General features: G+C 43.1%; 1 protein-coding gene across 1 annotated transcript; it reads left to right on the forward strand.

Annotated features, from left to right (window-relative positions):
• The first annotated feature begins 11,459 nt into the window (after positions 1-11,459).
• MAGEA8 (MAGE family member A8) lies at positions 11,460-16,099 on the forward strand. The gene is given in 3 exon segments (NM_001280464.1): positions 11,460-11,541; positions 14,347-14,408; positions 14,484-16,099. A coding segment is annotated over 1 exon segment (957 nt). The 5' UTR covers positions 11,460-11,541; positions 14,347-14,408; positions 14,484-14,546; the 3' UTR covers positions 15,504-16,099.
• Positions 16,100-16,399: the final 300 nt, after the last annotated feature.

A 16,399-nucleotide genomic window follows, 5' to 3' on the forward strand; every position in this document is an offset into this window, starting at 1 on the left:
TCACACAGGTATAACTCTTATAAGCGGACAAACCATAATCATAAAGAAATAGGTCACACAAGGAAATGTATCAACAAATATTACTATAGTTGATAATTTTGTAAACTCATTTTATAAGTTTGGTGTCATATGAAATACTGTGACCAACAACCTAAGTCTTTTACAACTACAATCAAAAACCATTACGGATCACCACTGCACACACCTTCACCTAGAGTCAAGATCTTGAGAAATTTTATCTTTCAAAAATGCACATGAACAAAAAAAGACATCTCTTCATTTATTCAGCAAGATTATACATGCATCACAATGCTTACACACAAAGCATTGTGATAATGTACTTTTGTGGAATCTAATTTGAAAAAATGCATAAAACAAATTAGACTCTTTAAAAGTCTCTACACAATTTATGCCTCTAGTACTGGAAGCAATGCCAAGATGAAAGAAATATGACACATTGTAAAAAATAATGCTGACAATTTAACATAGTGAAAAAAAGAAAAGAAATAGGAAACAAAAACTTTAAAAAATGACATAAGAAAAAGTGCATCACAGGTATAAATTATGGGCAATTGCATGGAGATAGTGGTTAAGAACTGGCCAGATTTCACGATCATTTACTATATTTTGAAGTCATGCATCGCATCATATAGCTGCTTTTTTTTTTCTCTTTTAGGACATGGGTATCCTCAGTGAATATATTCACATTCGTTTTCTTCATGGCACTGCTTTATTGAAATTCTATGTTACACTGACATGAGCATTCTCTATTAACCTTTCTCATCTTCTGCTTAGGGATTTTGATATTTTGGAATTTAGACTTTAGAAAGATTGACCTTTTGGGGTTTCAACATTTGGAATTGTGGCATATGGGATTGTGTCTGTTTGGATCCAAACCCACTAGATTCGCACACTGTATTCATTCATGTCTTCTAATTCTCCCTCTCCCTGCTGACGAAGTGCACAGATCACAAACATAGACTTGCTTAATTTTCACATGTGAACATCCCTGGAGGGCCCATCGTCTCTCAAGAAATTAACATATTCTCTGAGAATCCCCCTCATTCCCCTCCCAGTCACTGTCTCCCAAGGTAACCACTATCCTAACTTTAGTGGATAGAGTAGTACTGCCTGTTTTGATCTTTATTTAAATGGAATTATTGAGCTGATACTCTTTGGGTCTGGCTATATTTGATCAAAAATAGATTAGTGACCTTCATCCATGTTGTAGAAGTAACAGTGGTTTCTTCATGCTCATGGCTGTATAGTATTCCTTTGTATATATTCCAATGTATTTACCCATGCTAGGGTGATGAACACTGGGGCTGTTTCTAGCGTGCTACTGAGGGCATGCTTAGACACATCTTTTGCCAAATGAATGTATGCCTTTTCACTAGTACATACCTCAGAGGGGACATTCTGGAGCTTAGGGTGTATGGATGTTCTGCTTTAGATCATACTCTTGGGTCTCTTTTAGTCTCCAGCAGACGTATTGCCCACAATGTCTGCCTTCATCCCATTGTCCTTTTTCATTCTATTGGCTTGTTTTAGCAGACTGGCCTGTGGTCCTGCAGCATGTCTCACCACCATTCATTTGTCTGTATGCTGCCTTCTTGTGTCATTTAACTTGTTGCTCTTTCCCAGTGTTTCTGATCATAGGAAGTTAGCCTCTGTGTCAAGGTTAGAGGCAGGTCTCACTCTTCTGATAAAAGGACTTCATCAGTGGTGCCATGTCTCCTACAGCATCCCAGCATGAAGCACATGAGTTCTGGTTTTTTCACTCTTTACCATATCAGCACTGATCGTGGGTTCAGGTGATGACAGTCTCATTCCTCCTTTGACTGATTCCTCACTGACCTTTAACCAAAGTGTTTCATTCAACCTACATCAGTTCAGTCACTGGGGTTCTAGATATTGTTTCTTTTGTTAAGCATAGCCTTCACTAGGCTTGGCTTAAATTTTTCAGTGAGGAACAGCTCTCCCTCTTCAACTGTGCCTGTAGAGTAATCTTAAAATACACAGGAAGGGCAGAATAAAAGTTTAATTCTTTCCATTGCTAGTCATGCTTCCTTAGTCTTGTCTTAATTGTAAAAATTCCTGAGACTGTCCCTGTTTTTGATGATCTTAACACTTTTGAGGAATATTGGTCAGCTCTTTAGCACAAAATCCATCCAGTGGTATTTGTCTTATCTTTTTCTCCTGATTAGAATGGGGATATGACAGCAGATCCTCCCCCACCATGAGTGATCACTCCTGCTTGTGGGGCATAGAGAAGGCACCTAGACCTGCACTCACCAGCACCCCACCCCTGAGCCACCACCACCTCCAGTGTGACCACGCACACAGTCTCCAGCAGGGGGCCCCCATCCCCCATCCAGCTGCATTGCCTCCGCCACTGTGGTGAACACACGCAGGGAGGTAGGCACCCTGGCACCCACAAACACTCTACCACAGCTGTTGTACCTCTGCCTGCACAGTGCAGTGGATTCCAAACCTCGAGGAGCCAGAGAACAAAGATGGGACCCAATACAAGTCCCCCAGAATTAGAACATACAGTCCAGGTGTTGAGTGCTGAGTGTTGGCCCCCAGAAACAAAGCCAGCCAGCTGACTTTTTTTTTTTGAGATGGAGTCTCACTTTGTCACCCAGGCTGGAGTCTCACTTCACCTTACACCACAATCGAACATTCAAGGTCATCAAATGGGATAAAAGAAAAAATCCATCCAAAGGTCAGAAACCTCAAAGACTGAAGGTACATAAGCCCACAAAGATAATAAGGATAATAAGAATCAGTGCAAGAACCCTGATTCTTGATGAAGAGTGATGCAAAAATCCTCAACAAAATACTGGCAAACTAAATCCAGCAGCACATCAAAAAGCTTATCTACCACGATCAAGTAGGTTTCATCCCTGGATACAAGTTGGTTCAATATATACAAATCAATAAATGTAATTCATCACATAAACAGAACTAAAGACAAAATCACACGATTATTTCATAGATTCAGAAAAGGCTTTCAATATAATTCTACACCTCTTCATGTTAAAAACTCTCAATAAAATAGGTATTGAAGGAACATACCTCAAAATAATAAGACTCATCTATGACAACTCACAGCCAACATCATACTAAATGGGCAAAAGCTTGAAGCATTTCCCTTGAAAACCGGCGCAAGAGAAGGATGCACTCTCTCAGCACTCCCATTCAACATAGGACTGGAAGTCCTGGACATGACAATCAGTCAAGAGAAAGAAATAAAGGGCATCAAAATAGGAAGAGAGGCAGTCAGTTAAACTATCCCTGTTTGCAGATGACATGACCTATATCTAGAAAACCCCATAGTCTAAGCCCAAAAGCTTCTTAAGCTGATAACTTCAGAAAAGTCTCAGGATACAAAATCAATGTACAAAAATCAGTAACATTCCTACACACCAACAACAGTCAAGCCAAGAGCCAAATCAGGAATGAACTCTCATTCACAATTGCCACAAAAAGAATAAAATACCTAGGAATACAGTTAGCCAGGCAGGTGAAAGATCTCTACAATGAGAACTACAAAACATTGCTCAAAAAAATCAAAGATGACACAAACAAATGGAAAAACATCCTATGCTCATGGATAGGAAGAATCAATGTCATAAAAATGGACATACTTCTCAAATCAATTTGTAGATTCAATGCTATTCCTATTGAACTACCATTGAGATTCTTCACACAACTAGAAAAAAAACTATTTTAAAATTTATGTAAAACCAAAAAAGAGCCCAAATAGCCAAGGCAATCCTAAGCAAAAAGAACAAAGCTGGTGGCTTCACACTACCCAACTTCAAACTATACTACAGGTCTATAATAATCAAAATAGTATGGTACTGGTACAAAAACAGACACATAGATGAATGGAACAGAATTGAGAACCCAGAAATAAGGCCACACACCTACAACTATCTGATCTTCAACAAACCTGACAAAAACAAGATATGGGGAAAAGATTCCCTATTCAACAAATGGTGCTGGGATAATTGGCTAGCCATAGGCAGAAGATTAAAACTGGACCCTGGCCAGGCGCGGTGGCTCGTGCCTGTAATCCCGGCACTTTGGGAGGCCAAGGCGGGCGGATCACGAGGTCAGGAGATTGAGACCATCCTGGCTAACATGGTGAAACCCCGTCTCTACCAAAAATACAAAAACTTAGCCGGACGTGGTGGCGGGTGCCTGTAGTCCCAGCTACTCAGGAGGCTGAGGCAGGAGAATGGCGTGAACCTGGGAGGCAGAGCTTGCAGTGAGCCGAGATTGCGCCACTGCACTCCAGCCTGGGTGACAAAGTGAGACTCCGTCTCAAAAAAAAAAAAAAAAAAAAAAACCTGGACCCTTTCCTTATACCATATACAAAAATTAACTCAAGATTGATCAAAGACTGAAATGTAAAACTACAAACTATGAAAACCCTGGAAAATAACCTAAACAATACCATTCAGGACATAGCAATGGGCAAAGATTTCATGACAAACATGCTGAAAGCAATTGCAACAAAAGCAAAAATTGACAAATGGGATCTAATTAAGCTAAAACGCTTCTGCACAGCAAAGGAAACTATCAACAAAGTGAACAGAAAACCTGCAAAATGAGAGGAAATTTTTGCAAACTATGCATCTTACAAAGATCTAATATCCAGCGTCTATAAGGAACTTAAACAAATTTACAAGAAGAAAATAAACAACCCCGTTAAAAAGTGGGCAAAGGACATGAACAGATACTTTTCAGAAGAAGACAGAAAACATATATGCGGCCAACAAGCATATGAAAAAAAAGCTCAACATCACTGATCATTAGAGAAATGCAAATCAAAACCACAATGAGATACCATCTCACAGCAGTCAGAATGGCTATTACTAAAAAATCAAAAAATAACAGATGCTGAGGAGGTTACAAAGAAAAAGGAACGCTTATAAACTGTTGATGGGAGTGTAAATTAGTTCAACCATTGTGGAAGATAGTATGGCAGTTCCTCAAAGACCTAAAAACAGAAATACATTTTGACCCAGCAATCAAATTATTGGTATATACCCAAAGGAATATAACTCATTCTATTATAAAGACACAAGGACATGTATGTTCATTGCAGCATCATGGACAATAGCAAAGACATGAAATCAACCTAAATGCCCATCAATGATGGACTGAATAAAGATAATGTTGTACATATACACTATGGAATACTATGCAGCCGTAAAAAATAATGAGATCCTGTCCTTTGCAGGAACATGGATGGAGCTGGCGGCCATTATCCTTAGCAAACTCACAAAGGAACAGAAAACCAAATACCACATGTTCTCACTTATAAGTGGGAGCTAAATGATGAGAACACATGGGCACATAGAGGAGAACAACACACACTGGTGCTTCTCAGATGGTGGAGGGTGGGAGGAGGAAGAGGATCAGGAAAAATAACTAATGGGCACTAGGCTTAATACCTGGGTGATGAAATAATCTGTACAACAAACCCCCATGCCACCAGTTTACCTATGTAACAAACCTGCACATGTACCCTTGAACTGAAAATAAAAATTAAAAAAAAAAAGAATAGAGATAGGGACATTTAGGAGAAGATCTCAGAGGTAAAATGTCATTCTCATTACATCATATAAAAGGAAATCACTAGACATATGAATGGTTTCTCATGGTTGATGTTAGCTTTGATATACAGTTATTCTGCCAACCTACAGTAATCAAGAAAGTATGCTATTGGCAAAAGAACAGATACACATCAATGGAACTAAATAGAGCCCAGAAAAAGACCCACACAAATACAGTCTACTGATTTTTGACAAAGGTGCAAATTCAATTCTATGGAGAAATGACAGTCTTTCCACCAAAAGGTACCTGAACAAATGCATATCAATATGCAAAGAAATGAACCTAGAAAGAGCCTTACAACTTTCACAAACAATTATCTTAAAATACTTCACAGACTCAAATATAAAATGTAAAATTATAGAATTTCTGGAGGAAAACATAAATGGAGATCTACATGGCCTTGATATTGGTGATGGGTTTTTACATACAACATCAAAAGCATGCCCATAGAAGACAAAATTGAAAAGGTGGACATTCTAAAAATTAAAAACAAAACTACTGCTCTGTAAAAGGCACTGGTAAGAAAAAGGAAAGATAAGCTACAGACTTTAAGAAAATATTTGCAAAACATACATCTCATAGAGGACTTGTATCCAAAATCTACAGAGAAAGTATAAAACTAAACAATGAGAACTATTCAGAATATACAGAAAATGCTTAAAAGTAAATAAGAAAACAAACAAGAAATCTCTATTAATAGATGTGCAAAAGCTCTGAACAGACAAATTAACAAAAAACATGTACACATAAAAAATAAGCATAAGACAACATAGTCAATGTCATTCTTTATTAGAGAATTATGAATTAAATAACAAAGATACACACTTATTAGAATGTCCAAAATCCAAATACTGACAATACCAATTCCTGGCAACAAGGAACTCTCATTTGTTGCTGTTGGGAATGCAAAGTAGTACAGCCACTTTCAAAGATGGTTTGTCAGTTGATTTTTTTACAAAGCTGAACAAATTCTTGACACTCCTAGGTATACATTGAACTAATTTGCAAATTTATGCCCACAAAAAAAACCTGCATATGAATGGGTGTGGCAGCTTATTTAATAATTGGCCAAAACTGGAAACAACGAAGATGTTCTTCAAGAGACAGATGAATAAACAAACTGTGGTCCAACAACAACAGAACACTATTCATCAACCAAAATATTTACCTATCTAGGCACACAAAAACATGAATAAATCTTAAATGCTTAATTCTAAGTAAAAGAAGCCAGTCCAAAAAGGCTACATAGTATATGATGCAATTTATTTGACGTTCTGGAAAGACAAGACTATAACGACAGTAAAAATACCTGTTGTGGCCAGGGATCAGGGGTGGGGAAAAGGTATGACTAGGATAAGCAGAAGGAATTTATTAGACAGGTGAAACTATTCTCTAGGCTACTGTAATGATTGATTTTGTCATGTCATGATTGATGACATGCTGTCAAAAAATGGAATATATTATGCATTTGTCAAAAAGCATAAAACCTTAAAGCACAAAGAGTAAACCTCAATGTATGCAAAATTGAAAAAATTAGGAGGTCGAGGAATGCCAAGGTGGAGTATAGAATATGACAAAACAATATAACTGTGTTACAAATCTATGAAACAACCTCTAATGAGTATCTGGGGATATGGTTCTGGCCTAAGTACCTGTGGAAGTTAGTCTCTGGGACCGAAGTTAAAAGAAACTGTACTGAAGCAGTATTGTCTGGCTTCTAAAGCTATTTCTCAAAGGGACTGGGTTTAAGAATTCTGATTATAGATATGTGTATATACACAGCTTAATATACCAAAATATATATCCTTACTCTGAGAATTGAGGTGGCTAGGAATAACAAATCCTCAGGAACAATGAGCATGCCAAGCACCCACCTCTCACATTCCAATACTCTTCTCCCATAAAAGGAAGCAGAAACCATGGAAAATTGACTCTTCTATGACTGGAACAGGAAATATAAAAATGAGCCTGCATCATCTTGTCATACCATAAAGTAAGACAGAGCTACAAACAAATGTAATGGCTCAGTTACGTGAAGGGGACATCAGAGCCAACTGAAAGAGCTTCCAATGGACAAAGATGGAACAATCTGAGCAGAAAAATAAAAGTGGTGTTGGTGTTGAATTATAACCCCAAACATATAATAAATTACCATGAGTTCAGCCGAGATAAATTGAAGGTTAAATAAATACAAATAATGGGGGAGAATAAACAAATCTCCCATTGAGAAGAATCCCAAATCATTCATGTCAATACTGCCCCTTCCCAAGAAGGTGGACCATACTTCCCTACTACCCAATGGCTGCCCTTAGTGACTTTCTTTTATAAAGCACAACACAGAAAGGGGGGAATGTAATAACCTTGCAGAGGGAAATCCTGACAACACTACCTCAGCCAGTTCATCAGTCAACATCAACAGCGATGAGTCATGTTGCTAAAATATCGTGTAATGAGAATGGCATTTCGCCTCTCTGGTCTCCTACCCCAAAGCCATTACTCAAGTCTATATATGAAAAAACTCAGACAAATACCAAATGAGGGTAATTCCACAAATAGCCTGATCGATACTCCCCAAAACTGTTAAAGTCATCAAAAACAAGAATAGTCTGAGAAACTATCACAGCTTAGAGGATTCTAAGGAGACATGATGACTAAAGTAGCATGGTATCCTAGATGGGATCCTCAAACAATGACAGGAATGTGCAGGTGAATATTGATTTATGAATTATGAAGAATGTATCATATTATTGCATGATGTTAATAATAGGAGAAACTAGACATGATGTATAGGAAAACCCTCTTAACTGTCTTCGCAACTTTTCTGTAAATTTAAAATTACTCTAAAATGTTTACTAAAAAAAAAAAAACACTTAAAGGAATGGGGAAAAAAGCCAAAAATGGGGAGAAAATACTTGTAAACCCCATGTCAGATAAAGGATTCATATACTGAATGAATAAACACCTTATAACATGCAACCACATAAAAATGAAGAGTCCAATAAAATAGTAAATGATTTCGAGACTTCACCAATGAAGATACACAGATCACAAAAAAGCATATGAAAAGATGATTACCATAATTATTCAATAAAAATACAAATGTAAACAGCAGTAACATTCTTCTACCCACCTGTTACAATTGATACAATGCAACAACCTGAAAATACCAAATTGTACAAAAGATGTGGCATTCTCTTTCATTGCTGGTAGAGAAGAAAAAGAACACATTCACTCTAGAAGGGGCTTTGGCTATTTCTAATATAGCAAAACTTAGACTTACCATTACACACAGCAATTGTACTCCTAGGTTTTATCAAGGAAAATTGGAAACAGGTTCATACACACAAAATCACGTACACAAAAACATATATAGCAGCTTATTTGAAATTGACAATCAATACTTTTTCCAATTGGTGAATGGATAAAACCAATGGTACGTCCACAAACTGAAAATGTATTTAAAGCTCAATCCACCCTCTACCGTTCTAAGGCAGGCAGTTTTGTGGGTCAGTTCCCCCAAGTGTTCAGGGAAAACGAATCACCATATTAACTCTTCCAAATAATCCCAAAATACGGGCAATTATTCAACGAATTCTCCAAGGCTCCTTCTCCTGCACTGGGGGGAAAAAAAAGATAAAGACATCCAGCCTTTATAAAAAGAACATATGAGCCAAGTGTTCACTCATATTGCAGCAAATGTCCTAAATAGATAATTGTATATTCAACACAACAGTGGACTAATGAACAAGCAGCTCGTATGCAAGGAATAAAAATACAGAAAAAGCCTCTGAAATGAATTTTATGATATTTTCAAATTAACATTTTTAGCAAATGAAGATTAAAAGGCACTTTAATTTTCTAAAACTGACAGGAAACATACTTGAATGTGAAATGTTAGAAGCATTCCCATTCTCGTCAGGAGCAAGTCATTGATGTATGCTTTCACTGCTACCGTTCACAGCTGCAGTGAATGTTGAAATGAAAAAGAGAGCTATGGATATCAAGATGAAAAAGAGGTATGAAGATTGAAAAGAAATAGATCATATTTTTCAAAATATGACCATCAAGAAAATTCAAAGGAAGAGACACATGGAACGTTCAAATGAATAAGAGACTTCAGAAGACAGCATACAAAGACCACTGCAGCGAATACAAGAGACTTGTCACAGATGAGCAACTTAGAACATAAAATGAAAAATATACCATCCCCAACAGCATTTAAATCCAAAATATAAAGAAGAAGAAGCCTAACCAAAATATGCAAGACATTTACAGAAGCAACTGTACAAGTTTGCTGACAGATTCAGAGAAAAAATTCCCAAATAAATGGAGTAGTATATGATGTTCACTGATGAGGAATAGAATACGGCAAAGGTGTAAATCTTACTTAAATTAAATAAACAGTTAATGCCTACCTGTAGCTGCCAAAGTGACAATCAAGCCCAGGCTGCTGTGCTCTACTCCCAAAATGAACTGTGTAAAAATATAGAAGGGAAAAAGAAAAATAAAACAACAATATCAGCAACAAAGTCTAAACAACAAAACAGAGAAAACCCTGGGGAAAATTGAAAACTGTGTTGAACTGGTACTTGTGTTCTGGGCAGGTGGAGAGGCAGGGAGGTTGAGGAGGTCTGCAGCCACCGCAGACGACAGGGTGAGTTGCAGGAAAAGTTTTAAAGGACCACCCCACATCAGTGTAGGATCCGAGTCTGCACCTCAAAACACGAGGCCAGTAGCCCAGGGGTAATATCAGGACACCAGGAAAATTGGATTGATTGAGACACCATGGCTCCAGAATTCTGCCAATAACAACTAGAAACAAAGAGTAGGTTAGGACTACCTTCCAAAATACTATTATTTTAATCAAATATATATAATGAACTAGAAATAGAATAGTATGAGTGAATCACACATTGTATGAGTAGATATTGTTTGATAAAATAAGTACATATAGTCGACATACATATATGTATAAATATATGTAAAGATATATACACGTACATACATATAATTATACATATATAATATAAACATATACATACATATATGTGTTTATGCATATAAACATAAATATAATGCACATATACAATTGGCATAGATTTAAAATTTGTTTCTTACTATACGAATGCGAATTAAATTATGAAAATCACTAAAGTGGAATAGGAATTGTTAGGTAACTTCAAAACTCAGGACTTCCACAAATTTATTGCAGCTACTCAGTTTCTTCAGTGTAAAAATAAATCATTTAGTACAAAAGTTTTGCAAAATCCTCTTCTAACTGGGGAAGAGCCCCCGTGGGAAGGTGTGCCTCTTCTCCCAGAGGTCACTACAATCGTAGGTGCTGCAAACCCACAGGGAGAATCTGGCCTGGGACCCGCAGCCATTCTCTGCAAGGGGTGCAGCTGTGCAAATGCTCAGAGGTGACAGAAACAGAGTATCTCCTAAAAGAGCCAAGAGTCAAGAAGAGGACCCTCCTGAGTGAGGACTGAGGGTCCACCCACACCACATAGAGGGGCCACATAATTCAGCTCAGACCCTCATGTCAGCCCTGAAAGACCCCAGCAGCCTTGTCCCCCCACCACACCCTTCCCCCCACTGCCACCTCAGGGGACTCGGAAGCAGAACCTTGGTCTGAGGGAAGCAGACACCATCAGCAGAGTACGGAGCTCCAGGCTCTGCCAGATCTCAAGGTGAGAACCTTGAGGGATGATTGAACCGCTCCTCCCTCATCCCCCGCCCCACTAGAATCCGGTTCCGCCCCTGTTGTCCACCCAGGTGAGCCCTGGGTGGACGGATGTGACGCCACTGACGTGGCCGCGGGGATCAGAGAGAAGCGAGGGCCTGGTTCTGAGGGGTCGGCTTGAGATCGGCTGAGGGAAGCGGGCTCAGGGTCTGTGAGGAGGCAAGGTGAGACCCTGAGGGAGGACTGAGGAGGCCCCCACCCCTCATTCATATAGGACCCAAAATAATCTAGCGCCGCCCCTGCTGCCAGCCCTGGACCACCAGGGGGCAGACTTGTCTGGCTGGGCCAACCCTCGCCAGCCCTGCGCTTAAGCCCCAGGGGAATCTGGAGTGAGAGCTTGGTGTGACCAGAGCAGGGCTGGTTAGCAGAGGGCAGGGCCCAGGTTCTGCCAGGCATCAAGGGCAGGACCCTGAGGGAGGGCTGAGGCTCCACAGAGCACATCTCTGCCCCTACTGTCAGCCCTGGGAAGCCCTAGGCATGGCGGCCGGGCATGGCGGCCGGGCATGGCGGCCGGGCATGGCGGCCGGGCATGGCGGCCGGGCATGGCGGCCGGGCATGGCGGCCGGGCTCGCTGATTCTGACGTCCGCATCCGGGGCTGATGCAGCAAAGGGGCTTCATGAGCACGGACTCAGAGGAGCAGAGGGAGGGCCCAGGCTATGCTGGGAGATGAGGGAGGCCCGAGGGGACCCAGGACCCCAGGACAGGGGGCCCACCCTACCTGTCTGAGACTGAGGGGCCTCCACATTTGGCCTCAGGAATCCGAGGGACTGAAACTCAAGTCAGCAGGGGGGTGGTGAACAGCCCTGCCAGGAGTCAAGGAGAAGAAGAAGAGGGAGGACTCAGGGGTCCTTGGACTCCAGATCAGTGGAGATCTCAGCCTTGGGAGGTCCCAGGATCTGTGGCTGCATGTGGCGCATCCTTGCTGCATTTTCAGGGTGTCAGAAAGGAGAGGGCTGTGGTCTGAGGAGTGGAGTCTCAGATCACTGGAGAGAGGTGCCCCAGAGCCCTTAAGGAGGACTCAGCAGACCTCCCATCATGGACCTAGGAAACCTGCTCCCGCTCTCAGGTCTGGGCACCCAAGGCAGGACAGTGGGGAAGGGAAGTGGCCCCCCCACTTTCTGGTAGGGGGCCTCAAGGAGATGGTGGCCTTGGCATGCAAGACACATCCACGGTTCAGCAGGAAGGAAAGGGCCATGCCTTGTCGTGGAGTAAATATGAATACGTGGATGACACCCAGACAGAGAAAGACCCCATGAAACCTACTACTTCTGTCAGCCGTGGGAATCCCATGCAGGGTTGTCCATGTAGTGCCTCCTTACTTCTGCCTCCTGGGTCTCAGGGAGGTAGCAACCTGGGTCTGAAGGGCGTCCTCAGCTCAGCAGAGGGAGCCACACCTGTTCAACAGAGGGACGGGGTCACAGGATCTGCAGGACCCAAGATGTGCTCACTTTGTGATGACTGGGGGTACTCCTGGCCTGGAAAGAAGGGACCCCACAAAGTCTGGCTAACTTTGGTTATTATCGCTGGGGGAACCCGATCAAGGGTGGCCCTAAGTGGAGATCTCATCTGTACTGTGGGCAGGAAGTTGGGGAAACGCAGGAAGATAAGGTCTTGGTGGTAAGGGGAGATGTCTGCTCATATCAGGGTGTTGTGGGTTGAGGAAGGGCGGGCTTCATCAGGGGAAAGATGAATAACCTCCTGAAGACCTTAGAACCCACCACTCAAGAACAAGTAGGGACAGATCCTAGTGTCACCCCTGGACACCCCACCCAGTGGTCATCAGATGTGGTGGCTCCTCATTTCTCTCTTGAGATCTCAGGGAAGTGAGGACCTTGTTCTCAGAGGGCAACTCAGGAGAAAACAGGGACCCCCATGTGGGCAACAGACTCAGCGGTCCAAGAATCTACCAAGAGTCTAGGTGACAACACTGAGGGAAGATTGAGGGTACCCTCGATGGTTCTCCTAGCAGGCAAAAAACAGATGGGGGCCCAACAGAAATCTGCCCGGCCTCTTTTGTCACCCCTGAGAGCATGAGCAGGACTATCAGCTGAGGCCCCTGTGTTATACCAGACTCATTGGTCTCAGGGAGAAGAAGGCCTTGGTCTGAGGGCACTGCATTCAGGTCAGCAGAGCGGGGGTCCAAGGCCCTGCCAGGAGTCAGGGACTCAGAGGACACCACTCACCAAACACACAGGACCAAACCCCACCCTGCACCTTCTGTCAGCCATGGGAAGTGCAGGGAAAGGTGGGTGGATGGAATCCCCTCATTTGCTCTTCCAGTGTCTCCTGGAGATAGGTCCTTGGATTAAGGAAGTGGCCTCAGGTCAGCCCAGGACACATGGGCCCCAATGTATTTTGTGTAGCTATTGCTTTTTTCTCACCCTAGGACAGGGCACGTGGGCCCCATTGTATTTTGTGTAGCTATTGCTTTTTTCCCAGGAGGCCTTGGGCATGTGGGGCCAGATGTGGGTCCCTTCATGTCCTTGTCTTCCATATCAGGGATGTAAACTCTTGATCTGAAAGTTTCTCAGGCCAGCAAAAGGGCCAGATCCAGGCCCTGCCAGGAGAAAGATGAGGGCCCTGAATGAGCACAGAAAGGACCATCCACATAAAATAGTGGGGAGCTCACAGAGTCAGGCTCACCCTCCTGACAGCACTGGGGTGCTGGGGCTGTGCTTGCAGTCTGCAGCCTGAGTTCCCCTCGATTTATCTTCTAGGAGCTCCAGGAACCAGGCTGTGAGGTCTTGGTCTGAGGCAGTATCTTCAATCACAGAGCATAAGAGGCCCAGGCAGTAGTAGCAGTCAAGCTGAGGTGGTGTTTCCCCTGTATGTATACCAGAGGCCCCTCTGGCATCAGAACAGCAGGAACCCCACAGTTCCTGGCCCTACCAGCCCTTTTGTCAGTCCTGGAGCCTTGGCCTTTGCCAGGAGGCTGCACCCTGAGATGCCCTCTCAATTTCTCCTTCAGGTTCGCAGAGAACAGGCCAGCCAGGAGGTCAGGAGGCCCCAGAGAAGCACTGAAGAAGACCTGTAAGTAGACCTTTGTTAGGGCATCCAGGGTGTAGTACCCAGCTGAGGCCTCTCACACGCTTCCTCTCTCCCCAGGCCTGTGGGTCTCAATTGCCCAGCTCCGGCCCACACTCTCCTGCTGCCCTGACCTGAGTCATCATGCTTCTTGGGCAGAAGAGTCAGCGCTACAAGGCTGAGGAAGGCCTTCAGGCCCAAGGAGAGGCACCAGGGCTTATGGATGTGCAGATTCCCACAGCTGAGGAGCAGAAGGCTGCATCCTCCTCCTCTACTCTGATCATGGGAACCCTTGAGGAGGTGACTGATTCTGGGTCACCAAGTCCTCCCCAGAGTCCTGAGGGTGCCTCCTCTTCCCTGACTGTCACCGACAGCACTCTATGGAGCCAATCCGATGAGGGTTCCAGCATCAATGAAGAGGAGGGGCCAAGCACCTCCCCGGACCCAGCTCACCTGGAGTCCCTGTTCCGGGAAGCACTTGATGAGAAAGTGGCTGAGTTAGTTCGTTTCCTGCTCCGCAAATATCAAATTAAGGAGCCGGTCACAGAGGCAGAAATGCTTGAGAGTGTCATCAAAAATTACAAGAACCACTTTCCTGATATCTTCAGCAAAGCCTCTGAGTGCATGCAGGTGATCTTTGGCATTGATGTGAAGGAAGTGGACCCTGCCGGCCACTCCTACATCCTTGTCACCTGCCTGGGCCTCTCCTATGATGGCCTGCTGGGTGATGATCAGAGTACGCCCAAGACCGGCCTCCTGATAATCGTCCTGGGCATGATCTTAATGGAGGGCAGCCGCGCCCCGGAGGAGGCAATCTGGGAAGCGTTGAGTGTGATGGGGCTGTATGATGGGAGGGAGCACAGTGTCTATTGGAAGCTCAGGAAGCTGCTCACCCAAGAGTGGGTGCAGGAGAACTACCTGGAGTACCGCCAGGTGCCCGGCAGTGATCCTGTGCGCTACGAGTTCCTGTGGGGTCCAAGGGCCCTTGCTGAAACCAGCTATGTGAAAGTCCTGGAGCATGTGGTCAGGGTCAATGCAAGAGTTCGCATTTCCTACCCATCCCTGCATGAAGAGGCTTTGGGAGAGGAGAAAGGAGTTTGAGCAGGAGTTGCAGCTAGGGCCAGTGGGGCAGGTTGTGGGAGGGCCTGGGCCAGTGCACGTTCCAGGGCCACATCCACCACTTTCCCTGTTCTGTTACATGAGGCCCATTCTTCACTCTATGTTTGAAGAGAGCAGTCACAGTTCTGAGTAGTGGGGAGCATGTTGGGTGTGAGGGAACACAGTGTGGACCATCTCTCAGTTCCTGTTCTATTGGGCGATTTGGAGGTTTATCTTTGTTTCCTTTTGGAATTGTTCCAATGTTCCTTCTAATGGATGGTGTAATGAACTTCAACATTCATTTTATGTATGACAGTAGACAGACTTACTGCTTTTTATATAGTTTAGGAGTAAGAGTCTTGCTTTTCATTTATACTGGGAAACCCATGTTATTTCTCGAATTCAGACACTACAAGAGCAGAGGATTAAGGTTTTTTTAGAAATGTGAAACAACATAGCAGTAAAATACATGAGATAAAGACATAAAGAAATTAAACAATAGTTAATTCTTGCCTTACCTGTACCTCTTAGTGTACCCTATGTACCTGAATTTGCTTGGCTTCTTTGAGAATGAAATTGAATTAAATATGAATAAATAAGTCCCCCTGCTCACTGGCTCATTTTTTCCCAAAATATTCATTGAGCTTCCGCTATTTGGAAGGCCCTGGGTTAGTATTGGAGATGCTACAGTAAGCCAGGCCCACCCCTGACCTTAGGGTGGTAGAGTCTAGTATCTGCAGCCACATAACTATGGTGGCCAGGTATCCTCTAAGATCTAAAGGAAAAATAAGAGAGGGATGAGCGTGTGGAGCAACAGGAAGTGGTGGAGTGTACATGCCCTGAACCAAGGCCTTTTGGGCTTTGGGAAACTGCAGTACCTTTTGGGCGAGCTGATTCTA

The sequence above is a fragment of the Pan troglodytes genome, chromosome X (genome assembly GCF_028858775.2).
Source record: "Pan troglodytes isolate AG18354 chromosome X, NHGRI_mPanTro3-v2.0_pri, whole genome shotgun sequence".
NCBI lineage: Eukaryota > Metazoa > Chordata > Mammalia > Primates > Hominidae > Pan > Pan troglodytes.